We start from the raw sequence: 27,530 nt of genomic DNA, 5'->3' as shown, positions 1-27,530 counted from the left end.
GCCCACAGTGCATATGACAACCATAGCGACCTGTATGCCCGACAAGGTTACTCAACGAGAGTAAACCAGGGCCATCAGCGAGACTGAGGATAAGGTAGAGATATGATATGAAGTTCGTGTCGCGGGAAGCATCCCAAACATTGAGACCTTCTTTTTGAAGTGCAGAGAGATGGTGGAATCCGGGAAATGAAAATGATTTGATGAACTTGGGCTTCTTGGGTCCCAGTATGATGCCACCAGGTAGGACATGCTTCTTCTTGTAGCAACGATCGGGAGAAAGCTCCACAACAATCCAGATGTAAATCCACAATCTGACTCTTTGCTCTCGTATAGCTGCGCTCCGTTGAGGTAAATCATAAGGACCATGTCATTCTCGACAATATGACCTGCTTGAACAGCATTGAGATATGCGCTGCCTGTAAACAGATCGTCATAAGCATCAACGAGGCCGTCATTTCGCACAAGTTCTTCAGCAATTTGTTGGGTACGTCGTTTGCGGTACTGCATCTGGTGAGTGCTGTCAGGATCACACCAAAGGGCCTGCATTTGTGGTCCAATTGGGATTGTGTGGAACACAGCCTGCGGAACTTTCACTTTGCCTCGACTCTTCCGGAGCTTGATCTGATCATAACGGGGTGTTCCACACTCTGGACAAGTCTCGTGATCCGCGTATGGTCCAACAAACGCGACACACATATTAATGCACATGTGGTTGACAAGAGAATCAACTCCGCTAAGGTCAGCTAAGATTTTTTTGATTCAATAGAAGCTGGATATGTCAGACCCGGGGAAGCATCAATGAGCCGCAGTTTGTATGTCCTCATAGGCTGCTTCTGATGAGTGTTCGAGTGCGAGGAACATCGAGAGTGCAAAGTCAATACCAGGGTCATCAACAGTTGCTGGGTAGGAAGGGGGATTACGGAGCCTCTCAAGAGCCTCACCTTTGAGTCCGACACCATCATCTAAATGAGCTTCCCGAAGTGCACAAATGAACAGCATATCCTGTTGGAGCTTTGGAATGCGTGCCATATTAGACAGTTCATCTAGGTCCAAGTCCCAGAGTGGGCTACATCTGCGCTCGTTATTGGGTGGTAGCTGCTGTTGATTGGGACATGGGTCTGGTTGGGGTTGTGTAGGATCAAATTCTGGCCCCAGAGGATCGAAATTTGGCTCCAGAGGATTGAAGTCTGGCCATGGTGGATCAGATCGATCAATGTCTGGCTCCGGAGATTAAGATCTGGCTCTGGGAAATCATCACGAAGAGATGGTGCTGGCGAGCCTTGTCGACTAGTAATATTTGTGTCCTAGTTCAATATAATATTAGACGTCAACATAAGTACAGGTCAATGATACACATACCTGCTCCATGACATCTTCTGATCGTTTGCGTTTGCAGGGCACACTGTTGTCATTGTTGTCATTAGATTCATTCAGATGTTTCAAATCACTCGGACCAGCCGAAGTGCTAGGTGTGGGAGCAGCAGATGCACGAAATGCATCAGAGAACTTCACTAGTCGAATGTTTTCCTTTTCATCATCATCCGCTTCTTGAAGATGACGATACCACATTGATTGCGATTGAATGGAGGTTCTTTCAGCGTTACAGTACTTGCGACAAACACACCAAAATTCAGACATCGAAGGCTAAAAGCATATATTATAATTGGTGCAGCAACAGCGTGAGGAGGACTACATGCGCTGGTGAGAGTATGTAGTGTTACAATGTGTGCGAGTGGCAGCTGTACGGACTGGGTGTTGCATGCAATTTTCGTTTGCTAAAAACAAAGTCAACTCACAATACGAGCAAACAGTCTTCAAAAAAACAGCCTACCTTTGCAAGAAAAACTAAACAGAATGCAAGAACAACAACGAGTTTTACAGTCGAAATGTGCGTCGGTGAAACACATTGAAAATTGTAGATAACACGAGGTATGTGGCATACAAAGTATGTTTGCGTATATTTACGTCTGTTCCGGTAGATTACTGAATGTCCAGTTCTCACTGGGGCTCAGACCCAGTCAAAACCCGCAAGTGGGAAATCTATGAAAATAGTGATGGTGAGTTTCAACAAGATCCTCTGGAGAAATTTCAGTCAGTTTGTAGATTGTAGATCAGAAGAATCTCTGCAGAATCTAGAGGAATTGAGCTGTCGTTGAACGGCTCGATGCCACAATATCCCCGTAGTTGGCTCTACATGTACTTAATCTACGAGAATACAGTCCAAACTTGTGGTGTTAGAATTGATGCAATTTGACAATGGTGCTACAGGGCGACATGCAACTAGCAAATGGACATGGTATGGTGCGAGTAGAACACGATAGAAAGCAGACGACACCAAGCAAATGGACAGTGTGTGAGTATGAGAAGAGAATGGGTGAAAAAGGTAAAAAAAATGTGACTATGCGATAGTACTACTGCGAAGGATGGGACAATGTCAACAAGTGTTTGAAAGCCTCACATGGCTGGTTGCGCGACAAAGGTAACTGTTACGACTTGGATAGTTCTTGCGTAACTAATCCAATAAAGGAGTTCAAGTGTTACGATGTTTGGTTCAGACGTCTGAGGGGCTCTCCCTCTAGACAAAGTTTGAGTATAGACTAGCCTCTTTTATAAGAGCTAGATTAGAATCAAGTATCTTCCTCAGAAGATGATCAAGTATTGGAAAGAACCAAGTAGATTCAAGTTAGAGAAATACAGGTGTAGCTATCACAGTATTTATAGTGAACAAGAAAGAGCACGGACCAAGCCGGATGCAGAAGTCAAGGAGTCAAGAAGAACATCAAAGAACTATCTGGAATGTTCATGCGGTGCATCTTGATAAGCAGTCAGAGATAGCAAGAATAGACGGAAGTATCTAGAATGTTCATGCAGAGCATGTTGATAAGCAGTCAGAGATAACAAGAATAGATCAGGAAGCATGATGATGGGAAAATGATGGGGCCACTGTAACATAACGAGTGCTGCAGCTGTGGGAAGTGATGCAATAGCAGTGGCTTTCACCTGATATAATTGTCAGCAGAATGCAGCAGTAGTAGCCTTAATACGAGGACCGAGAGAGTGGCATGACTCACGGCCTTGACGAGTTTGGAGCGATCATTGTAACCCTGCAAGCATTCAGTTCAATGCTAGACACTTCACAAGGAGTCCGAATCACACACCTTTTTGCCACAGCGTCAAGATTATCCCAGTACGAGGCAAACTGTCCAACTGTGCCTTTGTGATTGACTTTGCACCAGTTGATAGTGCAAAGGTTACTATACAGAGCAAAAATTAGCAATAAAACTTGCGCTCGATAATGGAAAAAAACTCGCCATGCTGTTGTCGAGTGTGAATTGGTATGCATGATCAAGTATGAGTCTGCCACTGTGTGTTTCTTCCTCAGGATCCCACCAAGGTCAGTTGTATTGTTACTTGATGACTTGGAGGTGCCCGCAGTTGCTGAAATAGCTGGTGTAGAGTGAGCTACTGACTCCTTTTGTTTGTTGAATGATGCCCGAAGTTTCTCCATGAAGGAGACTTTGCTGTGTCGATCTGGAAGGATTTCACCTACATCAGGAGAGTTGTCGAAGCTTGCCTTCTTGAGAAGTGCTGTAAGGGTAAGCTCCGAGTCATCTGGATCCACGGTCGTAGTAGTGAGGGCCGCAGGTACTGAAGAGGATGGGTTCACATTATTTTTTTGATAAAGGTGTAGAGTCGGAGAGATGATCTAAGTAAGACAATGTCAGAACACGGTAGGAGACTTGGAGGTTGACTTACTTGGTGTAGGGAACTAGTTCCCTGTGGCCTTGTATTGACAGTTTCTACCTAGCTTCACTTACCCCTTTTTCCTTTGTTTATGTTGGCATTTGACTGCTTACCTAATCATCAAATCTTCGCCCTACACTTCCACTCAGTAGTAGTATTCAGTTCATATTCTGGTAGCTCCCCTTCTAGGGTTAAGTAGTAGCTTCCCCAGTTTGTAGCTTCTCTGGTTGTAGCTTCTTAGCTCACTAGTTTGCTCCTGATACCAAGTTCTAGCCTCATTGTCTGGAGTGACACCCTCCCTCTCTCACACACACACACACACACACACACTCTCTCTCTCTCTCTCTCTCTCTCTCTCTCCCTGCTTGAGCACTCCCTAGGCAAGAAAGCCTGGGTCTTACATTGTCTCCCAAGGCATAGCAGCTAGGCAGCAAGACCCAACACCTTCTGCTACTCAGCAGATTTGTTGTCCCCACACTGGTCAAAAATTTGCTTGCAGTGATTCTCATTTTCTTTGTTAAGTACAAGCACATCATGCATACTAATAGACATGGCAGCAGGTTCGTGAACAATGACCAATGAACTTGGGGTGGTGCTGGAGCAGATATCAATGCTCGTGCTGTCATCTGCAGTTGCTGTAGCAATGGTATGCATTTTTGTCTTCTTCATATGAGGAGGAGCAGACATCACATGTGTCAGTGATAGAGGTTGTTTGCAGGACTTTGAGCTTGTCGAATGTGTGCATGAAAATGCATGGCTGATTGACTCTGTCTTGATACCAGCGAGGAGGAGGGTAAAACACAGCACACGAAACTTCTCGCACATTTCTCGTTGGCATGCTTCTGAAACAACAATGCCATCCTCGTTAGTGATAAAATTGTGGGCACCAGAATCTGCTGTGGATGTTGTCCTGATAACTCCACGACCACCATGATGATCACTGAGATAGTCTGATTTGTGCCAGTATACGATTTCTGGGTAATCCTCACGGTCCAATTCAGGATAGATATCTGCTTTCTCTGCAGCATTGGCGACAGCAAGGAAAGGATCTCCGGAGGTCGTGGGCCCAGTATTGAGTGACTGTATGTGCTGCTCAGCATAGCAATCACACTTGGCCTCCTCCAGCTTCCCCTCCAGTTTTGCCAACATGACTTCTAATGTTCTGTTCCTTTGCAACAATGCTGATTTTTGTGCGTGTAGTCTTGCCAGTGATACCACATGGGAAGATGAAAATTCATCAGACAAGCAGTCAAATGGAGATTTGCTACTGTTTGATGACAGGTGATCCTAAAAAAACATATGTTAGTGGAACATTCATGGAAATGACACAAGATGTAAACATGAGTTACATTGGAATATTGCTCGTGAGGCACTAGTGATTGACTGGAGGCCCATTGAGGGCTGTCATCAAGGGGTGAAGCTGGTGATATGGGTGATTGTTCAAGAGAATTGGAAACATCACTAAGAGATGCTGAGTGATGCACACTGCCAGAAGAATTGTTACACAGGAACTGAAAATTAGAGACATGAGGAGGGCCTGGCAGCTGCCAGGCATGTGGCTTCATATAGTTATGGTTGCAGGAGGTTGCAGGTCGACAGCAAAGAATGACATGTATTGAGATGAGGTCATCTCAATCTCCAATCACAATGCCCGTACTCGAACAAAATCTACTAAGTCCATTGTCCTACAATTGGCAACACTACCATGCTATCAAAATCCATTCAAGATTTTCTCAAAATGTCTACAGAACCAGATCTTGGCGGCTATGAGGCTGACATGAGGTCAATTTTATTTCTATCTCTATTGACTTATACTTCTAATATGGTATATGTGGTATCTTTTAGCATATCTGTATCAGACACGGACAGTTGCTCTGATCCGCCTCTGATGAACTTATTGGATAATATTTTCTTCAATCTTTTTTCCCACTTGCTCCAAAGCAAGCAACTTGTGACACGTGAGTTTGTTGTTTTTATCTTTTACCTTACTTTAAATACAGTATCACAACTTAGATGTCCTACAAAGGACCCTGGCAGTACTACGGAGCCCGAGAGTGATGAACCAACAACCCCCCTCGCACCTACCTCCATCATAGCCCCAAAATACGACCCTGGCAGTACTATGGAGCCCAAGAGCGATGAACTGACAACCCCCCTCGCACTGTTCTGATTGGACTAGCAGATGGCAGCACAACTTTGGTCTGGAGATGCAGTGATATAAGTGAATAATAGATGTGATAACAAATAGCACATACCTGGGCTGGTACAAGCGAGCTGTCGACTAAGGTAGATCTATATCTACCTCCCTCAAGACCACCAGTTGTTAATTCATGGAGCTGCAGTGTTGTTCGTGGGGCAGATGTGGTGTCAAGATCATGATACCTCGTGTGATACTGATACTATCCTCATGTCACAACAGTGAGTTGTCCCATGCAAATGTGTGCACAGTCACATTGGTAAGTCTTGGGTTCGCTGGGCATTGCATCTAACACTGTCAGGATACTAGTGCATTGAGAGCAGCAGCCTGGTTACCTGTAGCAGCAGAGTAGGGAAGAGCTGGTACTAATATGTGATCGTGATCGCCCCTTGGACCAACACCAAGTGGCACCCCAGCAAGGACCCCAGACCCCAGGAAAACACAACCTCAAACATCGCGCCCAACAACGCGAACAACACCTCTAGGTGCCACAGAAAACAATCTACCACTAATTCCTCCCAAATAGAAATACAAAATGTCAACTAATCAACCAACCAAACCCACAGCAACAAGAACAATGACTCATAGTGGAGCAATCAGCCCCAGTCCCATGGTTCCCACAGTTCTCATGGCAGGTGCAATGACAAGGAACAGTCACAAAACCACAGCCACAAAGCCATTACTATCAATTAGTAAAAGCATAGAAGACCATGCATCAGGAATGGGAATTTGAACAGACATTAATAGTTTAATAACAGCCAGAAAAATCCTCAGCACTCATGGTTTATCACTCCCAGTTGCTGGAAAAGCTCTGAACAACATAGCAACAGCGCTCTTTGAGCTCAGTATAGCAGCCAACTTGGGAGCAACAAACACAGATACTAAGGGCCATCACATTCATCCTCCACGAAGTTGATCAAGCCAGCAACCTAGAGAAAGTTTTGCATAGAATAGACACCCTAATAAAGGGCCCAATAGCAACACTCGAAACCAACATTGAAACATTGGTGGAAATCACCATAATGCACAAAACAGCCCTCAAAGGAGCTGTGACAGAGGTGCGTGACCAACTCAATTAATCATCTGAAGGAATAGAAAGAATAGTGGAGGCTGCGACTCACAGAGCGAGCCAACAAACCCACGTTGACGAAAAGCCTCCAAAGTCTAACAGACAATTGTCATACGCAGCAGTGACAAAAACGGCAGCACCGGCTCAACTGACCAAAATTCTTGCCTGCAGCGAAGCTCAATCAAGACAAATCCTTATTGATAGATGATCACTCCTCATGGCAAACTTCCTCAAGAAACTTACAGAAGCTCAACTCGTGTCAAAGTGATGGCCCTAGAACTGATGGAACAAAACAATATTGAATACCCCAAAGATCTCACATTCATATTGGCGAGAAGACTCCCACACAGTGGAGTGTTGTATGAGCTCAACTCCATGACATCAGCAGAATGGTTCAATACTCCCGCCAATAGAAGCAACTTCCTGGAGTTCTTTGGTCCCAACGTAATGATCAAGGAACACTCTTTCCACATTCTGGTCGAGAACGTCCCAATTTCATTCATCCCAGAGAACATGGCAGCATTAGCAGATATTGAAAAGAAGGCGGGAATGAAACCACACATGATCAGCAAAGCAAAGTACATCAAACCCATAGCTCGGCGCAACCCAAATCAGCGAACAGCACATGCGGTAATAACTTTCTCTACAAAAGCAGGTGCTAACCAAGCAATCAGATTCGGTTTGTCAGTAGCAGGAACGAAAGTATACGCACACAAACTCCTACTGGAACCAACAAGATGTTTGAAGTGCCATTCTTTCAACAACTCACACATTGCAGCAGAATGCCCCAAGGAACAAGACACTTGCAGCACATGTGGAGAGGAGCACCGCACCCACGCCTACACAGTAGAAGACCCCACACTTTATTCATGCACAAACTGCAAGGAGAAGGGCCATGCGGCATGGAGCAGGGAATGCCCAACCTTCGTCAAGAAATGGGACACCTATAAAGTGAAAAACAATGAGGCCAAGTACATTTTCTTCCCAACTGATGATCCACTAACCTGGGAAACAACACCTGACTTGAACACCAATTGGAATGACACGCTAGTACCAATCCTCAACAATCAGACCAACCCCCTGCAACGTGAAACAAGACACCCTCCCCCACAGTGCAACAACCAAGGTTGGAACACGGTCAGACCATGCAACCAACCACGAACGTTCAACAGCAACCCCTGCAACCCCAACAACGTCCCATTGGGCCCCAAAACACAAACCTGCCTCCCAGATCAATGGGCCAGTCAACCCCAACAGCAGAACTACCAACCACACCAGGACCAACACCAAGACTACGAAATTCAACCATCACCAACCTCTCAAAGCACCCCAAGATACTGGTCCCTCACCCCTCCTCCAAATGACACACTCCTCCCAGGCAGCACTAATGAGAACTCAGGTTGGAACTAATGTCTAGTACAACCAACAACAACCCAGCGTGAGATGACTTTAGAATATGGCAATAAAATCTCAGAAAATCCCCCAACGCATGGGAGCACCTACTGAAGAATTTAGACCTGAACGTCTACGATCTGGCCTGCATCCAGGAACCATACTTGAACCCTGTAAATCTTGCTAACATGTCCAACCTTGGGGCATTTTGGGGCTTAGAAGCTTACCTATCCTTCCGTCATATCCCGACGGCCTAGGCTACCGGGTATATTGACATTCCGACTTCCGATTGATAACTTAGAGGACGCGTCCTCTTCATTGAACTATCCCAGTTCGAACACGACTTTTGTCGTAACAGATCCTATCTTGTAATGCTCATATATTGCTCAAATCTTAACCGTTTGACATGATCAGACCACCATTTTAATCGCCTGATCAAGCTCTACAATATGTACTACAAATACCCGCGGGTTACCCGCCATGGGTATGAGTAGGGGTGTACCCCTGGCAAAAACTTTGTACCCGTGAAAAAACCCGTACCCCTGGCCAGGGGTACGGGTTTTTGTGGGTAGGGGTAGGGGTACAGCTGAAAATACCCACGGGTTACCCGTGCAGAACACTAATCACCCTATGCGAAACACTGGTGGTCGAAAGAGCTCGACAAGGAATGCAAAGCGGTCCACAAGGTAGAATGCAAGGCACACGCAAGGCAAGCAAGCAGAAGAGACCTGATACACAAGGAATATAGAATCACGAGGAACTGCTTCTCAGAAAACATCAAAAAAGTGAAAGAGGACCATTGGAACAAGTGGATGGAGTCACTTATGCTCTCGAACACATGGTCTTCTCATAGATACACTGCAGGCAACCCAGCAGACCAGATACACACCTGCATTAAAACACTTCAAGACCCAACAGCAGCCCCAGGACACACGCAAGATAATGCAAGAAAAAGTGAATTGTTATAAAAAGTATTCTTCCCCCCCCAGCCAATGACTTCATTGATCTGAATTTCATCTATCCTAACCCTGTCTGTGAATTCTCACTGATAACTGACCAACAGATATATAGAGCAAAAAATGCCTCTCCCCATTCAAGGCCCCGGGAATTAACAGAATAAGCAATGTAGTATTTATGAAGTGCGCCGACTTGCTAGTACCACTCATGGTGCCAATCTTTCAAGCGACATTCACATTGGGAGTTTATCTGGAGGAATGGAAGCAATCAACAACAATTGTTCTATGCAAACTGGGACGCCCGGACTACAGTGTCCCAAAAGCCTACAGACCGACAACACTATTAGATACCATGGCTAAGATTTTGTCTTCTTGTGTCACAGATGATCTAACATATATCACGGAACAGCACAAACTCCTCCCAACCACTCATTTTGGAGGATGCCCAGGGTGCTCCACGACAGACTCACTGCATCTTTTGACAAAGTTCATAACAGATACCTGGGCCTCAAAAAACAAGTTCACCTCCCTTCTGTTTCTTGACGTCAAAGCAGCATTTCCAAGCGTAGCAGTCAACAAACTACTACACAATCTACGCAAGGCAGGAATCCCGCAACAATATACCGAATGGTACAACAGAAGACTCAACAACCAGAAGACAGTACTGGTATTCGACGACTACCAGTCGACCTCGTTCAACGTAACAGGGGGCATAGATCAAGGTTGCCCCCTATCCCTGTTTGGATTTATTTTCTACAACTCTGACGTATTACGAGTCGCTAACCCAAATCCTCGCAGTGGCGAACTCAGCCTTGGCTTTATTGATGACGTGGCCCTCGCAGCAACAGGCAAATCATACGAGGAAGCACACGTGAAGCTGGTGGATATGATGGAAAAGGAAGGAGGAGCGCTGGAGTGGAGTAGGACACACAATACCAAGTTTGAGCTCGACAAAACAGCGCTCATTTGCCTGTCGAAACAACAAGTACCCAGCGAAGACAACCCTCGTAAAACAAGGGCCGCCCCATGACCTCCAATCATCATCCAGGGACACGCCATTCACACATCTCAATCATACAAATTTCTGGGAATGGTCATAGACCAGGACCTTAAGTTCAAGGACTTAAAGCTCTTTGCTAAATTTTGTGTTGAGAAACTCACCCTCATTGTCTAACTGAAACATCTTCACTCAAAGTCTCAACTAATTCTTCCAGCATACCCAGACAAGGCATCAAGCATCCAAAGTTTAATCCTTAGAAATAAGGAGTTGCAGATTGAGGATATTAGCATAGTTGTCGAGAAAAATGACAAAGTAGTGCTTGTTGTGGAGTAGAAGGACAGGAATGAGACCACAAACATAAATTAGAGCAAGGAAGTGGGGTGTATAGAGTGAATTGGAAGTAAGATAAGGATAGCAAGGATATTTGTCCATGATGCAGGACTTGCACTTGGATAGTATGGAACCGGGAGACAAAATGGCATCAAAAGCAAAGAAGAGCAAGCAATTATCTGAAGCTGGTAAAGGCTGAAATGCCTCTCCAGTGTTTACTTCTAATGCCAAGTTACAAGGCTCAATATAGTGGTTCATCTGAATCCAATGTTCTTTATTTATTCTGGACCAGTGATTGTACATCTTTTGGTAATTATCAGTTGCCATAATAAACACTGAGCATTTGAAGAGTTCATTGTCTCCTCATATGAGGGTTATAGAGTCACCCCACACAAACATTTGAGGCTGATAGAAGTAGAATGGAAATTTCTTTTATGCCCTGCAAGCTCTTACTGCTGACATATGTTGCAAGTATTAACCATCTTGTTGATTGGAGACAGACAAGACCTGTACTATAGGCAGTGAAATTACTTGGAAAATAGAGATATAACTAGTCAGATAAAATTTCTTTAGTATGTACTGAAGCTGTTGTTGATATAATGCGCCAACCACAGTGTCCAAAAAGTCACCGGCTGTAGGTGCATGATATATTAGAAAATAATTGGGCTACCATTAATTTAAAAACCTTATATACAGACCTCTCTGTGTATTAAACTAGCACATTCCACTACCAAAACACATGAGTATACTCTTAAAAAGAGTGACTCTGTTGGTCTGACTGATATTACTGCATACTATATATAGCCCCAACCACTTTATATCAATGTAATAAAGCTTATTATGTCAAGACTGTCATGGAGACAAAAGAAAAGTAGTTAGCTTTGATTTAGATAATATTCTAATAACTGATTCTTTTTCTGAATCTAACCTCCAGAAGGCACTTCATCAGAATACAGCTATTGAAATCTTATAGAACATTGTATAAACCTATATTACTTGTTATTGGTTTTGAATTGCAAATTCTTCTCTATCTTTTTGTCATCATTGGGCTCAATATACTATTTATATATGTTGTGAAAATATGATTTTACAGTCCCTGATGATATAAACCAAGACCATCTTCCCTTTAATCATGAAGATAGAAGAATGGACTACAGTGGTGGTGATAATGATGACAAGGATCTCTATATGCATGGTCCTATTACAGACCTCAATAGCCTCCCTAATCATGAATCTGATTACAGACAACCCTGTACAACAGTTGCACTGCTTTCAATGCACCTGGCCCTATGAGATGCCCGAGTGGTAGGTCACTCAGACTGTCATATTCCGTACCTGAAGCTTCTCGTCCAGTCCGGTCCGTCCGTTCTCTCGGGTCCATTCTAGAATTCATTTCCCCATGTCCCCATTTGTATATGCTTCTTGATGCCCCTATATGCCTGGATCCTTCTGACAGTTAATATCTGGGTTCATTCTGATCTGTCTGTTGGTCTATTCATTTCCTTTTCATTTAAATTGTCCCCCTTGTTTCATTTAATCTCCGGCTCCATTCTCGATCGTCCGCAGCAGTTCATATCTGTTAGTACATTTTCTACATAGCCCTCTGATCCGAAGACTGCGCTTCGGCCGGATACTGTCGGATATACTACAGTATATAAACCCTTTGTAACCCGTAGTATTTCCTCAGTTCGAATATTAACTTAGACCCTGTTCAATCCTCGTGTTCTCTCGGCTCTTAGGATTATTATCCTAGTCCGATCCTCCGAGCCTCGGGATTATATCCCTAAGGCTAAATACCTCTGCCTCTACCCTCGGGTAGTCTATACCTTGTTAGTTTCTACCCAGATGAAGTCTCGGGTAGTCTTCCCTCTTTCGTCCAGCCCGTCCGTACCCCTCGGCCGACAATATCTGCCCCCCGTAAATTAGGGGCATGTACTCGGGTAAAGAGCGCAGCACACGAGCTGAAGCTAAGCCCCTCCAGTCCGACCCGTTGAACACGGTCTTAACACAGACCCCATTTAGATCCCAGACCCTTATATTTATAATCTCTATTCATATCAATGGAATCAGTTATAATGTCAATAACTTTAGTATCACAATCTGCTGCCTCTGACAAGGGAAAGGGAAGGCATTTGAAGAAGCCCCAATCTAATATATTGACTCAAGTTGACACCATCAACAACAAGATCGGGAGTATTCAGTATAAGAGGCTCAACAAGGTATATTCTGCAACAAGCTCAAAAATGACTGGTATATGACAAAGCTTAATCTCACACAATAGGAAAACAAATATTGTTTTCTCCATGTTAAGTGCATAGATGAGTGCATGGATGCTACCACAGTTCATCAATGTTTGCAGGAGGTAAAGAATATTCAGATCTGTCTCTGTGAGGCAGAGACTAAGGGGTACAAGTCATCAGTGAAAGTATATGCTAAGGAGGCAGTATTGATGCACCTTAAGATTAAATATTGTCAACTTAGAGGTGGGTCTTGAAGGTTTGTGTACTTGCTGGATGTTGTGAATTATCATCATGTTTTTAGTTGTCTTTATGTTTTGTGTTTCTAGCTGTGCTGTTGACATTCTCACCACTGTTCCAGTATCTATCATGATAGTATATTGCCATCTTTCCTCTATATTATGTGATTCTTGTGAATACTATATGCTAAAGTCTCTTATGTACTGTGTGATTCTGATTTCCTACCCTTCTCTGTGCTATGCTCTTGATGCATTAAATAGCAAGTCCATCAACTTCATCTGGCAAGCCTGACCAGAAGTGCCCTCATATAATCTGTCACCAATCATCCAGTTATCATTAGGGCCTCAGGATGCTCATACCTCTACCCTGCTCATGGGCCCATTCTACTGTACCACTATCCTCACTTCATTCTCAAATGTCTTCTAACTATATGATCATATTGTAAAGGATAAGGCAGCATTAAATCCAACGAACAGCTGTATGAAGGTCATTTTTTGAATGAATGTTCTGTTAAAGGTTTTTGAAATTGAGAGTGCCTTTGAGAGCTACAAATTCATGTTCTATACAGACACAGATCTAAATAAATTGTAAATCATGAATCAACCACACTAAAAAATGAAGATAATTAAATTTCTTCTGATTCTTTGTTAGTCTACCATTGCAGGGATTCTTGAAAGAAAGGATGTACCAAGGCTCCAGTGGATATGCACAGCTGAAGCATATGTCATTGCTAAGTCGGAACCACTTAAAGCTGCTGCCAAGACGCTCACCAGCTTTACTGCCGATGAGTTCAATAACTGCAGAAATTGTAGTATTGCCGCACACAGCCTTGATGTGGCATCATTCGCTGCTGCTGATGTAGAGTTTGATCATGTCAAAAATCTTGCATGTATACACTTTCATCTGCTCCAAAATGATGTCATTGCCTAATAATTACTGCAAACATTGACTCTCCTAGACTCTGAGTTGAAAGGTGACAACAGTTTGTAACCAATAACAACTTATTAGAGCTGGGGCCACCATCTGCCGGGCAAGTGTATATAGGATAATGAAAGTTGGGCTGTTTGAGTGAAATATGTTAATGCTACTTGACATGTATATCATGTACATCTATGTTGACCTCAAAGGTGAGTTTTGTTTCTGTTTTAATAGAGTAAATATATGACTTACACCCATCACAGCACTAATATTCTGATGGAGCCAGCGCAAAGTAAACTTGTGACACCTACGATAGTGCTCATCCATGGGCAACACATCATTCATGAGGGTCAACATGAGGCAAGTATCTTTCAATTCACATGTTAATATTGAATTCTTGATGGATGCTGGTTTCAGGAATTCTGATTCCAGTACTTTCAACACTGCTTTCTCCCTGCTATGAACATATTCATCAAACATATTCCTCAAGGTCGAGACCAACACCTCCTCGTGGGTTTCGTTATAGATGTGTAACACCTGGTTGTGACTCAAGTGTTGGATCTGGATGCACTCATGATAATTGGTATGTACTTACCTTCGTCATATAAAATAACACTCCACTGGCTAAAACTGTTGATCTGACCTATAACTTTTTCCAGATGCTCTTGAACCTCTTTGTATTTGTCGACATTACCATCTGTGACCGTCCGCACTTGCTCTAGAAGTTTCATACACTTCTTGTATGCCTCCCATTCTGATGCTTGTGAGTTGTACAGCTTCATTAATGCTGCAACATGATGTTGACCTGACACAAGTACAATTGGTTCTTGTCCTTGAAGTGTACTTCATCTATTGTTTCTGGGTTATTCCAGTCTCCAGACAAAGTCTGATAGGGAGAGAGACACGAGTGTATAATGATGATGCAAAGTGTGTTTGTTTCCTTGAAAACTTGCATCCCGTGTTGCTCAAACAAGCTTATCATCTTGTTGACTTCACTTTCTTTTCAGCCCGGTCGTTGTACATCCCAAACTTTAACAGTGTGCAAACAACTTCTCCACAGGGTGTAGAGAATATGTTAAGTCTTGCTGGCCTAGGCTAGTTTGACCCTAAAAGGTCTCTGCTCCAGGCTCAGTGCTCACTGAGAGAAAAACAGCAAGAAAAAAGACAGTGGACTTCAGACTGGACTTCAGACAGATACTGGTACTGGGTCAAAGATTCATTCCCTTATGTAAGCAGTAAAAGTGCCAACATAAACATAAAGTAAGTAAAGCATCAATTGTGAGGTCAGCGCCAGAATGTTCGGCACAACAGATTAGCCAGCTGAATTAAATTTACTTTCCCAATCCTGATTTTCGTCTTTGCTATTGCTGCATCCAGGTGTTGGATTTGAGCAGCCAGCTCATTGTTTGCCTCATCTGCCTGCACTGGACGGGTATTGAAGTGTGCTGAAGTTGGACCTTGTGACTCCTTGGCCTGGGTGAGTCTGTTGTATTGTCTGTCTACATTTATGACACTGTACTTACATTGGTATCATCATTCTTCCATCTGCGTGGTGGCATCACAACAGGTTGTGATGGAGTTTATGGGGCCGGCATCTCCTCTATCTCTATCTCTACCTCATCATCACAATTATGTGCTGACGACAATGCACACTTTCCAAGGGACGACAATGCTATGCCTGAGTGGTTATGGCAGACATCAGTGGATCATGGTTGATAGAAAGTCTAATTCAAGGTGTACCTGGGTTGATGACATAGGTATGAGAAGACATGCCTATAGCACAAGCCTTAGCAGGACCAAACAGCATCTGAGCGATGTTATGTGGACCAAAGTTGTGGTCGGTATGAGAAAGTAATCTTGAGTAGTCCGTAGAAAGAGACTACCGATCCGGATGAGTGCGAGTGTGTTTGCTCGTCCCAAGTGGATTGCTACTGAAAGATACTCTCCGTGATAAAGTGAAGGAATCAAGCCTGTGGGCTTATGATCTATACGATCCGCTACGGATGCAGGACGGGTGGTCTGAATGTGGATGAGATCCGGTGCGAGGACAGATAACTCTGGGGTGGATGCCTAGTGGTACAGCTATGGATCCACAAGGTTTCAAGGTTTCGAGGTGTCAAGGTGTCAAGGTGTCGAGGTGTCAAGGTGTCGAGGTCTTGATGTAACGAGTTACCAGTAGTAATCTGCAATACGGTTAAGGAACACAAAGTACGGAAGACTGAGAATGCAAGGGTCCGTGCTGAGATCCGTGAGGCGGAAGACTTAAGGGGACTTTAGATCACTCGAACTTAGACACTGAGTCCAAAGGAGTAGAAGGAAGTGTATTGCCAGAGATTCAGCGCGATGTAGAGAGTGATATCTCTACAGGCTCGTATCCCCTGATTTCTACATCGACCTCATCCCTATCCACAGGTAGGCACAACTCTCCCACGCTTTGCGCTGACCATGTGGTGACTCCCGCGCTCACGCTAAGCGTGCGCTTTCCCACATTTTCATCAGCTTTCATCAGGTCCATCCATCCATTGTCTATTTGGTCCATAGGTGCGTATTACATACATATATTGGTTTTCTGACAGCTGCTGTCACCTTACATACATCTGTGACATTCTTTGGCCGCGTTCTTGTGCTTCCGCGCTCTTCGGCCACTTTAGGACACTTTTTGCTCGCTCTTCGCTAGCTATCCTCTATAACTACTTGGCTTTCTGACAGCAGGTTCCACACTTAATTACTCATTAGAGATTCGTACTATGCCTTAGAGCGCACCTATCTATAGCTAGGAGTCATACTCTCCTTCCCTTATCAGTCTATACATCCACTTGATATCCATTCCTCGCTCCTCGCATGATCCAAGACCTCTCCAAGCATTTGCGCTCTACCAGCGCCGCTTTCCCGCGCATACTGCACATTTCCCACACCCTCCGCTTACCTCGCACATTCCCGCGCTTCGAGTGCACTTAGTTGCCCGACTTCTGCCTGACTCAGTTTCCCCTAGAGGCCGAACATATTGCCCTCACATCTGAGCAGATTCCTCCAAGTCTGTTCGTTGTACCCACAGCGACTATTTAACATGATCCATAAGAACTCAGAACATCCTAAGCATAACAGGAAGTACAGGCGAGTCCACAGTGGAGTAGTATGTAAATAATGACAAGCGGCCTCATGTATGGGAACACATATGTAATATGGACTGAGGATGATCAGGATGACAGAAGAAGATAAATGACACACCAATGGGGATGGACAGGACATGGATGGACGGAACCTGAGAGATCCTGGTGATATCTGCTATGGAAAGTGTATCTGCCAGGTGCAGGATGGGACAGATACTGACAGATGCGAGTAGATGACCATGGAAATGGTATCTGACCAGGTGAGCACCAAATGATGGATAATTGACCATTATGAGGCCACAAAACGGATGGTTCCTACATCGGACAGAGTGATCATGATTTTCTGATGAAGCTTGGCCACCTCGTTGTGCGTCAGGACAGATCAATTGATGTTGAAGAGCCCGCCTTTCCAGATACAACCTGAGTGAGCGCTTGCAAGTCCTAGATGAATAAGAAGCAATGGTCCTATGACCTTGTGACTGTGCTTCATGTCCCATGGTGTTGGAAACAACTTGGCCCAGTCGAAATGACACTGCAAAGGGCTGCTGCGATTGAAGCTGGCCAAGATATATACCATAACCATCATGACAAATTGAGCGGCTGTCTTGCAGCCTTTGTGACTGGTGTTTGCCATCCAAGGCACCCTGCACACCACCTTGGTGAAAGCAAATATGGTGGAATACACATCATGGTCGGGACAATTGTCGGTATCGTAGAAGAGATCAGGGATCAATTTGCTGACATACATTCCCACCAACAATGCGAGCTGATGAAGAGGCTTCACCATGTTGAATTCGGCGAAAGCCCATTGATAAGTCTGCTGGACCATGGAATCCTTGGGCTCAGACTTGTCCAATCTGATGTTGTCCATGCAGAATTCTTCGGGAGGGATGGCACAAGACAGGAAGTCTGGTAATGATTGGAGAGAGATGGAACATGCAGACCAAGCAGCATAGAATCATTGGCTTATGCACATTGTGAGGCTTCTGTGGCAGCATCAATGGTTTGGGACCCAAATTGTGTTTCTGGCAGTGATTGAGAAGCTTTTCCAAGGTTGATCCATGATTCAAAATGTGGTTTGCAATACTGACAGCCGTGACCTCCTGGGAGATGCCAGGGAATGTTATTGATGTGGAGATGATTGGCCGCAATGATCAAGGCATTTTGCAAAAGCATGTTGGCCACCTCATTTGAATCACAAGGAACGAACTTGTACATGTAGCGAAGAGCCACCTGAAACACTGTCGGCACAGACACAGTGGAGAGAAGTGTGGCTGCAACTGCAACTGGGCTCGTGTTCTGTGACGTGTTGACAAGAAGCTTTGTGAAATCGTGTATGGACAGTTTTTCTTTGGTGGGATTAGGCAAGCTCAGCCTATGCTCAGTGGGATCACCAATGATGGAATGCAAAAGATATTTGAAGGCTTTGTAGTAATAACTGAGAGGATGTTGACAAGCCATCCATTTCTTGAGATTGTGACAGCAACTCTTCGCTTCCAGGGTGGATGAGTGCATGTCCTGGTTGTCAAGCTCAGCACAGAGCTTGGCGACCCCAATGGAGACGAGCACCTTGATGCCTGTGATCAAGGATCAAAATGCAATAGCTGTGATGATTAGTGTTTTAAAGTCTGGTTGCAGGACCGAAAAAAAAAGACTGCAACCGGACCAAAACCGGACCAAAAAAGACCAGACCTCAGTTGCCAGTTGCCTCAGATCCAGGAAAGTCCAGTTGCAGTTGCCTAACTTTGCAAAAAATGAAAGACCAGTAAAAAACCAGTCTCAACCGGTCCATTGTAGGACCAGTTGCCTATATATGGGTAGTGCTCATTTAGGCGATTCTATCGGTGGTCTGATCTTCAAAATTGGTTGAGATTTGGGAAAGTTACAAGCATTTTAAGAATGGCTCGTATAAATCTGTGGGGCGTGTTTTTAGGCTTGTTGGCACTGAACCAGGGATTGATTTCCAAGCTTAAAAACCTTTACCAGTGTGTTCGTAGACCTCAAAAATGATATGGAACATTGAATTTAGATAACTCTTGATGATTATCATGCTCCAAGACTAGCACAAAGATCAGACGTGTTAGAACGGCAAGTCAAAATCAGTCAAAATCACTGATTGGCTCATAACGTACCCAAAACTTGAGTGTTTGACAATATATGAGTAGCTATAGACTTGCCTAGACTAGGGCTACAATTACCATTGAGACACCTAAGCCTTACAACAGCTTTTATTTTTCAAAGACAAGCCTGATAACGATTTTTTTGCCAAGCTTATATATTGCTTATATCTTACTCTATTGACAAGATAAGACTAGCTATAGTGTTGCCTTGACTAGCAGCACATATTTCGTCAAAACACCTAAGCCTTATAACAACTTTTATTTTTCAAAGACAAGCCTGATAACGATTTTTTGTCATGCTTATATCAATCTTATATCTTACCTTATTGAAAAGTTAAGACTAGCTATACAATTGCCTTGACTAGCAGCACATATTTCGTCAAGAAACTTAAGCATAGTAATGACATTTCATATTTGACTCACATGCAGGGCGGAGTTTGGGAACCCTTTTTTATAATGCTCATATCTTGCTCAGATCTTAACCGTTTACTACAAAAATTAGACCGTGGGAAGGAGTACAACCGGTCTTAGACCAGTTTTAGACTGGTTGCGACCGGAACCGGTCTAAAACCGGTTGCAGGACCGCAAAAGACTGAAAATATCGGTCTTTTGAGGTCCAGTCCAAGGTTGCCTGATATTGTGGGAATCAGGCAACTGGTCCGGGTCCGGTTGTGTCCAAATTAGGCCAAAAGACCGGACCAGACTGGACTTTTAAACTCTAGTGATGATGGTGGTGTGCCAAATATTCTGGTCGTACTGCATGAAAACACCAGGTGTCGGGTTGTAGATGGAGAGCTGAATGTGGAATTTAGCTCTATAAGACTTAAGATGAAGAGCAGGTATGAGCATGCACCTAGACCCAGGAGAAGTGAGAAAACACATCTCAAAATGCTGCAGGCCATAGGTCAAAATCTGAGAACATTTGAAAGCAATTGCAGGAAGATTTGAACAAGAGACGATGGGCCAAACAGCATAATTGATGGAGACAGGTATGGTGGTTGTCGCCACAAGATGCACAGTGGGAGCCATGGTAGGCCAGTCTTCTTAAAGAAAACTTCTGAAGAGCCAGAAAGGCCTCATTAAGCTCAAAGAGAAGACTCTTACATTGCCTATATAGGCATACACCAATGCGCGCTCCAACATGGCACAGATCTCAATCATTTGAGGCAAAGGTTTCTTGTCCAACTTAAGGAGTGGAAGTTGATGTTCCCATATACATTTGAGAAGGGAGGTGATGCCAAACATCATCCATTGGTAAACCTGCAGAAAAGTCTGAGCAGTCAATCAGCATCTGTATGACATAGGAAGCAGCAGCAGTGAGAGACAAATCTGTGCAACTAAATATGATTCTAGATGCATGAGGCAAGACAGACAAGCAGAATAATCAAAGGATGCGGGGCATAATGCAAGTTAAGGGAGCACAATAAATAAATAAAATGCACATCTAGATATGATTTTAGATGCACAAGGCAACACACACAACACAAACACAGTGCATCTAGGTACAATTCTAGATGTGCGGGGCAACACATACAACACAAAATCAGCACATCTAGATATGATTCTTGACGTGTGAGGCAAGACAGACAAGAACAACAAGATGCACTTACTTCAGGCATGAATACAGCTAGATGAGGCCTCAAAGCATCACAAACATGTGGATGAGACCATGCATGGGCGAGAGGTAAGATGACATCAAAATAAATAGATCTAGGAATAAAGATCAGATCAGTACATATGACCGGTGTCCCCTTGAAAAATACTTATGTTCCATTTCGTTTTGTGCGGTCCATGGAGTCTAGCTGCAAAATGTAAATGTTTTCGAGACACAGGTTGCGGGAACATTGTTGACCTTGATTTTGTTGTTATACCTTTGGTGAGGGAGTCCTGCATGACAGGTATGTATTGTTACATTGTGAATGTGCTTTCTAGTGCCTTGTGTATAAGCACCAGACAACGTAGATATGATGTGTCCCTGCTAGACTTCATGGAGGTCGGCAGAAGGTCAAATGTGATGCGAGACCTTGTTGTAGAATTGACATGCAGACGCAATGATGGCAGGTGGTATGGCATCCAGTAGCATGACATAGTTGTTGTTGTTGTTGTAGTGGGCTCTCGTTGGCAAGAGTGATGTCTTTGATGTTGCTGACAGGACAAAAGCCCAGCCACAATTCAGTGGACTGGCCATAGGCTGTGGCCATCATAGAAGCTGTGGGGTCGAATCTGAGCTTACCGAACTTGAGACTGAATTGTCGAGATTGGAGGCGCAGATTCAGGGTCAATGTGAAGTTGTGGTCAGTGATGGTCTTAAGGAGGAAGGCATGGAGACTGATGGGGTCCAACACTACAAGGATGAAATCCAGAAAATGCTTTGAGCCTTTCCACAAGAGCTTGGTGTTGTTGGACCACAGCTTGAGATCAGAGTCAAGAACAATATTGATGTGATGGTTGGGCAGCCTGATGGCGGAGGAGCGGTCCTTGATACAAAAAATTCTCTCCAGAGCCGACAGGGTGATGTTGGTAACAGGAGTCTGCTCCCATGTCGGACCATCACCCTGGGCACCTTCCTGATGCAAAAACAGACCATCCAAGACTGCATCTTAAGAGACAGCCTCATCATTGTCTACCTCCTGGGAGACAGGCACATCATCAAGGCTGAATGGGCTTGTCGCATCGACAGCAACAACATCATCCTTAGGATCAGGATGAATATTATTATGAGATCTAATGAAGACAAAGTCAGAACAAGGAATGCAGAAGAGGGAAACAGTGATGACGCACAAATCAGCCATGTGAGGACATGGACAAGGATGAATGATAGCAGATGGAGAGCTCAACAAGATGAGTGCAGAATTGCCTGCAAATCGAGCAGGTATTTAAGCTGTGGTGAGGGGTCAGAGCTGACAGACAGAAATTTAAAAACCAATACCAGCATTTGAGGTTAAACTTTGAAGGACCTTGATCAAAGGCATTGGTTAGGATCTTTCATAGCAAAAACCTTGACCAGGGTCGACGGAGACACATTAAAAAATATGCTAGCAGTCCCAATTTCACCTTTGAAGGTCCATATCAGATGCAAATTAAAAAATGTGCCAGTGGTCACAACACACCTTTGAGGGTTGATGATTGAAGATATGGATCCTGACTAATATTTTCAAAAGCGCTTTGAGCAAGGATGTTGCTGTCAAGAGGGCAGAGGTATGAGGATAGTACTGACAAGACATGGCCATCAGCACAAAATAGATGAAGAACGATGTAGAGAGTGATATCTCTACAGGCTCGTATCCCCTGATTTCTACATCAATCTCATCCCTATCCACAGGTAGGCGCAACTCTCCTGCACTCTGCGCTGACTATGTGGTGACTCCCGCACTTTCCCGTGCTTTCATCGGCTTTCATCAGGTCCATCCATCCATTGTCTATTCAGTCCATAGGTGCGTATTACATACATATATTGGGTTTCTGACAGCTGCTGTCACCTTACATACATCTGTGACATTCTTCGGCCGCTTTAGGACACTTTTCAGTCGCTCTTCGCTAGCTATCCTCTATATCTACTGGGCTTTCTGACAGAAGGTTCCACACTTAGTTACTCATGAGAGATTTGTACTATGCCTTAGAGCGCACCTATCTATAGCTAGGAGTCATACTCTCCTTCCCTTATCAGCCTATACATCCACTTGATATCCATTCCTCGCTTCTCGCACGATCCAAGACCTCTCCCAGCATTTGCGCTCTACAAGTGCTGCGTTCCCGCACTTCGCGCGCATACTGTGCATTTCCCGCACCCTCTGCTTACCCCACGCGTTCCCACGCTTCGAGCACACTTAGTCGCCCGACTTCTGCCTGACTCAGCTTCCCCTAGAGGCCGAACATATCGCCCTCACATCTGAGCAGATTCCACCAAGTCTGTTCGTTGTACCTACAATGACTCACCTCAGCAAATGTTCAGAACACGAAAACCAGAAACGACAAGGGCCAGAGGAGTTTAGAGTTTGAAGTTTAAAGCTTGGTTCGCAACACAAAGTCAAAACCACCAAGCACTTATACATACGGAGATGGAAGCAAAAAATATCAAAGGAGGGCGAGAGCTGATTTGTGGAATTAGTTTGCACCAGAGGCCGACCAGCTAGGAATACGATAATGGACACATCTTTATTCATCATTGAGGAAGGAGCACAAACAGGGAGCATAGTCACAGCAACATGACAATGACTTCTGAAGATGAACTTTGGGCTCCAGAGTGTTTCGCTTTCTTGTTGTTGTCAGGAGACATCAACACTAAGAAAGCAAAACATGTTATATACGAAACAAAAACCGCATGAAAGACAGGACACGTACTGGTGTCCTGTCAAGAACATTTGGAAACAAACAAAGCATTGGATGGTGCACTGGAAGCCCTGACAGATGCAGAGGCACCAAGACTTCCACCACCAGATGATGATAATTGCTTGGACCTGTGAGGAAGAGCTGAAGACAGCAATGGTATTAGAGGTGCGGAAGCATGAGTAGAGACAGGGGCTGCACAAGGTGGGGGCTGATGCTTGGGACAGACTGAGAGTGGGTTAGGTTCTGCACAGAACAAGGAGATGAGAGAGGACTTATAACCATGACACATGCGATCACGAGGATCCAACTCTTCTGCAACATTGGATGCAGTCTCGAGCTGTATATCGTCATCAGGAGGGGACATGGGGGGAGAATCGAAATCAGGAGGGGTGTTCTGGATGGCATCAAGATTTATATGTTGCAATCTATCCTGCTCAGAGTTCCATCAACATCCATGCCAGTGGATTCATCTTGAGACAGTTCTTCTAATCAATTAATTGTTTGTCTTGCGCATCCAGGATCATATCTGGATGTGCGACTTACCTCATGATTCCAATCAATTGCTAGTCTTGCACATCCAGAATCGTGTCTAAATGCACTACTTACCTGAAGATTCATCTAGAGGAACGAAATCAGATTGTTGAGCTTGAGATGGGTAAAACTGAGGATGAGAACAGTGAATAGCACCAAGAGTTGACTCAGAGGACAATGAGGATGTGAATCTATTTGGCAAGACTATCAGTATGGTGACATATAATGATGCAAACAACAAACCTAATAGAATAATGAAACAATATAGTTAGATTGGAAAGATGGATGTGTGGGTGGAGTTATGCTTGAGTTCGACTGGAGTGGACCTGTATAACATAGATATAGAGGGGTGGGGCAATCATGATGAAGAGATTGACAAGATCAGATATATATAACAGCAGATGGTCGTAGACTTGAGTGGTTGCAAAGTATCAAATGTAAACATCAGGAAAATTGTGATCTATTTGATAAAACATCAGCAAGGAGAAAAGTTGAGAACCCAAGCACCCCTGACACTACTCCCCCTATTGACGATCAACCTATTCCCCACATCCAAAATGAAATCAATATCTCTTGCCCTAATAAGCACAAGAGAAAAGGCAAGAATAAATATATTAGTGATTCTCCTGATTTATCCTCTGGTCTATCTGATGAACCTCTTTATTTACCTGCTGGTTCGTCACATGAGTCTGTCATTGCCACACTTCACCAGATCAGTATAATCATGGACCCTATAATAGAACATGCAGAGTGAGAGTGACAATAAAAAATATAACTCATATCACACACCAGCAGGTAACTGCATCCTTGAGTTCAGAAAGTTCTCTACAAAGTAAGCCCACCTTTTGAAAATCATTAACAATGACATAACAAAGGGAACATGACAATATGAAACCATGATCTGAAAGTTTTGTCTGAATTATTTGTGAAAGTTCATAAGCAGAGCAAAAGTCTGTAAGGTTCATCCTCAGTCCAAGGGAAGCAAGTTGTGTCAATGAGAGCAAAGAGTTAAGAGAACCTAGAACAGCAGGAGGTAGCAATATAGCAGGTGGAGGCAAGGCAGAGGCTGGTGCATGATGGACAGGTTCTGAGACAGATGCTGCACATATGGCTTGAAATATTTCAGGGGAGATTGTCATTTATTATATGTCCGGCTTGTACTAGTGCAGTGGGCACAGCCTCCACCTGAGTGACTTTCTTGGATTATTTGTCAAGCTGTTGGCAGTAGACAGAAAGAAGTGAGGGCTGTCCAAGAGAATTAGAAGAAATCATGAAGAAGGAAAAATGGTTAGGAGACATCTCAGGAGTCATATACTTTGGCCCTTTTTCATGGCTAAAAGCTCTTGGATATAAATAGTGGTGACTCAGAAATTTGAGAGAGCTTTATTTTGAGAGAGAGCAGATTATGGAGGATCACGCTGCGCACATTGTCTGTCCCATAGATCAACATTAGCATCATGAAGATAAGTATAACTGCGACCTACAAGAATCCAAACATAGGGCAGCAAGGTAGCAGTCAGCTAGTGTTCATCTGACAGGCGAGTGGAAGAGAAACTTGGAAATATGACATTGCAATACCTTCAACTTGTTCTCGCTGTCTTCTTTGCATGATTTGCACAGTGCCAGGACTTCAATCAACGGGAAGGCATGAAGGCTGGAACCTCGCAGGGGTCACTTGACTTATTAGCACTTTATTAACCCCTCCTGAGTAGCACCCATGTTATTAACCATTATTAACAAGTTATTAACAAGTTATTAACAGGTTGTTATTGTTATTAGCACGGTTGATAAAAATCAGGTTTTCGCTCGTACCCTAGACGGCGTGGTGGGACAATGTGATACAATTTTTGTGTCACCATCAGGGTTGTCGAAGTTGCAGAGATTTTGCTTTGAATATTGTATAAAAAATGAAGACAATACTTCGAACTAATCTTCAAATATCTAATGTGTGTGTGGACATTTTTACCTTGGATATGTAATAAATATGATTCAAAGTCGGAGAAGAGCTTCATGTAAACTTGACAATTGATATATCATCCATTGCACTACATTAGAGCTATGGGGGTCTATAGGTAATTCATTCGCTGAGGTTAAGATAGCTATGCTCCCCGCTCCAGCTCATCAAGGGCAAAAATCAAACACTGCTTCTCCGAGGCCTCCCGATCCACCAAGTGCTTGTACTCAATGATGCCCTTCTTCTCATACTCTAACTGCACCTCAAAGTATGTTATATATATGTCGTTCTGGTCCAGTTTGGCCTGCTGGACTGCCGTCTCAGAGCTCATTGATGACCTTGTAGCTACATTCGAGCACCTGATTGTGTTCAACTTTGGTGTCGTGACGTGTCTGGTCAGCGAGACACAGCTCCTGCTGCAGCCACTCAATTGTCTCATTCAATTGGTTGATTAAACACTTGGTCTTGCTATCAATTGAGCTGATATCTGACGAAGTGTCATGGCAGCGCACATAGGAACAGGCGTATGCATATTTGTCCTACATTCAATGTCAACTGATGTGTAATGGTGCATGACCTCGATGTACCATGTGAAAACACGCATTGCCCTGTTCATCATACATGCAATGCATACAAGCGGAGACTCCTGAATCCTAAATACAATGTCAACTGATGTGCAAATGCACAGTGATCTAAACGCACCATGCAAGAATTTGTACCTTCCTGCATATCAATCCTCTGATGCTTGTCATCCTGAAAAGAGCCAGGGCTGTAATCTGCAGGGTGTTTGAGTGTGTTTTCAGACATCATGAATGATTGCGGTCAAGAAATCTAAGTGAGCTGTTGAATATAGTAGATCTCTGAAGGCTAGGAGATGGGCATTTTAAATGGTGAAGAGTAGCGATAGAGCGAGATTAAATAGTAAGTGTACTAAGTACTGTGGATGTTTTGACTATGGACAATGGATGCTTATGCACCTAACATCTGACTGAACATGTTACTCATTATGTATTGTTGTGTGGCCGCTACATAATCAAAAATATTGCCACACGCAAAGCACTACCGCTTGTGCCATGGGCCATGACTATGGTATGGAAGTAAGGCCTGGAAATGTAGGAGGAGGGGAGGGTCAATGTACATCACGAGGTACACATTACATAGATATTCTCGCAATCAGAAATTAGTGCTAAATCATGCGCATCAGTTCTGGCAAAGATCAGCTTTGCACATTTTTGGGCCCCAACCCAGTGGGACATCAATTTGTGATCTGTTTTGAATTCATGGGCATCACTATGTCGTGTTATATGAATATATTAGGTCTGTAAGGACTTTTCACTTGATACATCTCTTGTTCAACTTTGCTCAACACCTGTGGCAAATATTTGATATTTGATATTTGAAAA

At 43.8% G+C, this 27,530-nt stretch overlaps 6 protein-coding genes across 6 annotated transcripts; 1 reads left to right on the top strand and 5 right to left on the bottom strand.

The window, feature by feature from the left end:
* Positions 1-795: 795 nt before the first annotated feature.
* DEU56DRAFT_909323 (uncharacterized protein) lies at positions 796-1,638 on the bottom strand (the record flags this gene model as incomplete). Its single annotated transcript, XM_041357097.1, has 3 exons — positions 796-1,187; positions 1,259-1,304; positions 1,360-1,638. The coding sequence occupies 3 exons, from the start codon at positions 1,636-1,638 to the stop codon at positions 796-798; spliced, it is 717 nt and encodes a 238-aa protein (XP_041211941.1).
* Positions 1,639-2,787: 1,149 nt separating this feature from the next.
* On the bottom strand, positions 2,788-4,893 carry DEU56DRAFT_909322 (uncharacterized protein; the record flags this gene model as incomplete). Its single annotated transcript, XM_041357096.1, has 4 exons — positions 2,788-3,000; positions 3,072-3,104; positions 3,155-3,648; positions 4,287-4,893. 4 exons carry the CDS (start codon positions 4,891-4,893, stop codon positions 2,788-2,790), a joined length of 1,347 nt encoding a protein of 448 aa, XP_041211940.1.
* A 589-nt stretch (positions 4,894-5,482) lies between these two features.
* DEU56DRAFT_753234 (uncharacterized protein) lies at positions 5,483-5,914 on the top strand (the record flags this gene model as incomplete). The annotated part of the gene is made up of 3 exons (XM_041349701.1): positions 5,483-5,526; positions 5,590-5,702; positions 5,745-5,914. 3 exons carry the CDS (start codon positions 5,483-5,485, stop codon positions 5,912-5,914), a joined length of 327 nt encoding a protein of 108 aa, XP_041211939.1.
* An 8,689-nt stretch (positions 5,915-14,603) lies between these two features.
* On the bottom strand, positions 14,604-18,708 carry DEU56DRAFT_753232 (uncharacterized protein; the record flags this gene model as incomplete). Its single annotated transcript, XM_041349700.1, has 16 exons — positions 14,604-14,653; positions 14,679-14,859; positions 14,889-14,969; positions 15,419-15,556; positions 15,607-15,628; positions 15,737-15,761; positions 15,824-15,939; positions 16,026-16,153; positions 16,449-16,609; positions 16,894-16,981; positions 17,010-17,071; positions 17,098-17,175; positions 17,312-17,383; positions 17,415-17,508; positions 17,666-18,102; positions 18,168-18,708. The coding sequence occupies 16 exons, from the start codon at positions 18,706-18,708 to the stop codon at positions 14,604-14,606; spliced, it is 2,274 nt and encodes a 757-aa protein (XP_041211938.1).
* Positions 18,709-20,024: 1,316 nt separating this feature from the next.
* DEU56DRAFT_753231 (uncharacterized protein) lies at positions 20,025-22,105 on the bottom strand (the record flags this gene model as incomplete). Its single annotated transcript, XM_041349699.1, has 10 exons — positions 20,025-20,127; positions 20,167-20,225; positions 20,418-20,573; positions 20,924-20,940; positions 21,077-21,115; positions 21,185-21,200; positions 21,337-21,458; positions 21,547-21,880; positions 21,941-22,037; positions 22,095-22,105. 10 exons carry the CDS (start codon positions 22,103-22,105, stop codon positions 20,025-20,027), a joined length of 954 nt encoding a protein of 317 aa, XP_041211937.1.
* Positions 22,106-26,272: 4,167 nt separating this feature from the next.
* Positions 26,273-26,934, bottom strand: DEU56DRAFT_909318 (uncharacterized protein; the record flags this gene model as incomplete). Its single annotated transcript, XM_041357095.1, has 4 exons — positions 26,273-26,434; positions 26,487-26,666; positions 26,715-26,780; positions 26,830-26,934. 4 exons carry the CDS (start codon positions 26,932-26,934, stop codon positions 26,273-26,275), a joined length of 513 nt encoding a protein of 170 aa, XP_041211936.1.
* Positions 26,935-27,530: the final 596 nt, after the last annotated feature.

The sequence above is a fragment of the Suillus clintonianus genome (assembly GCF_016758775.1).
Source record: "Suillus clintonianus strain FC179 chromosome Unknown DEU56scaffold_13, whole genome shotgun sequence".
Classification (NCBI taxonomy): Eukaryota; Fungi; Basidiomycota; class Agaricomycetes; order Boletales; family Suillaceae; genus Suillus; species Suillus clintonianus.
This window is presented reverse-complemented; position numbering and strand designations above follow the sequence as displayed.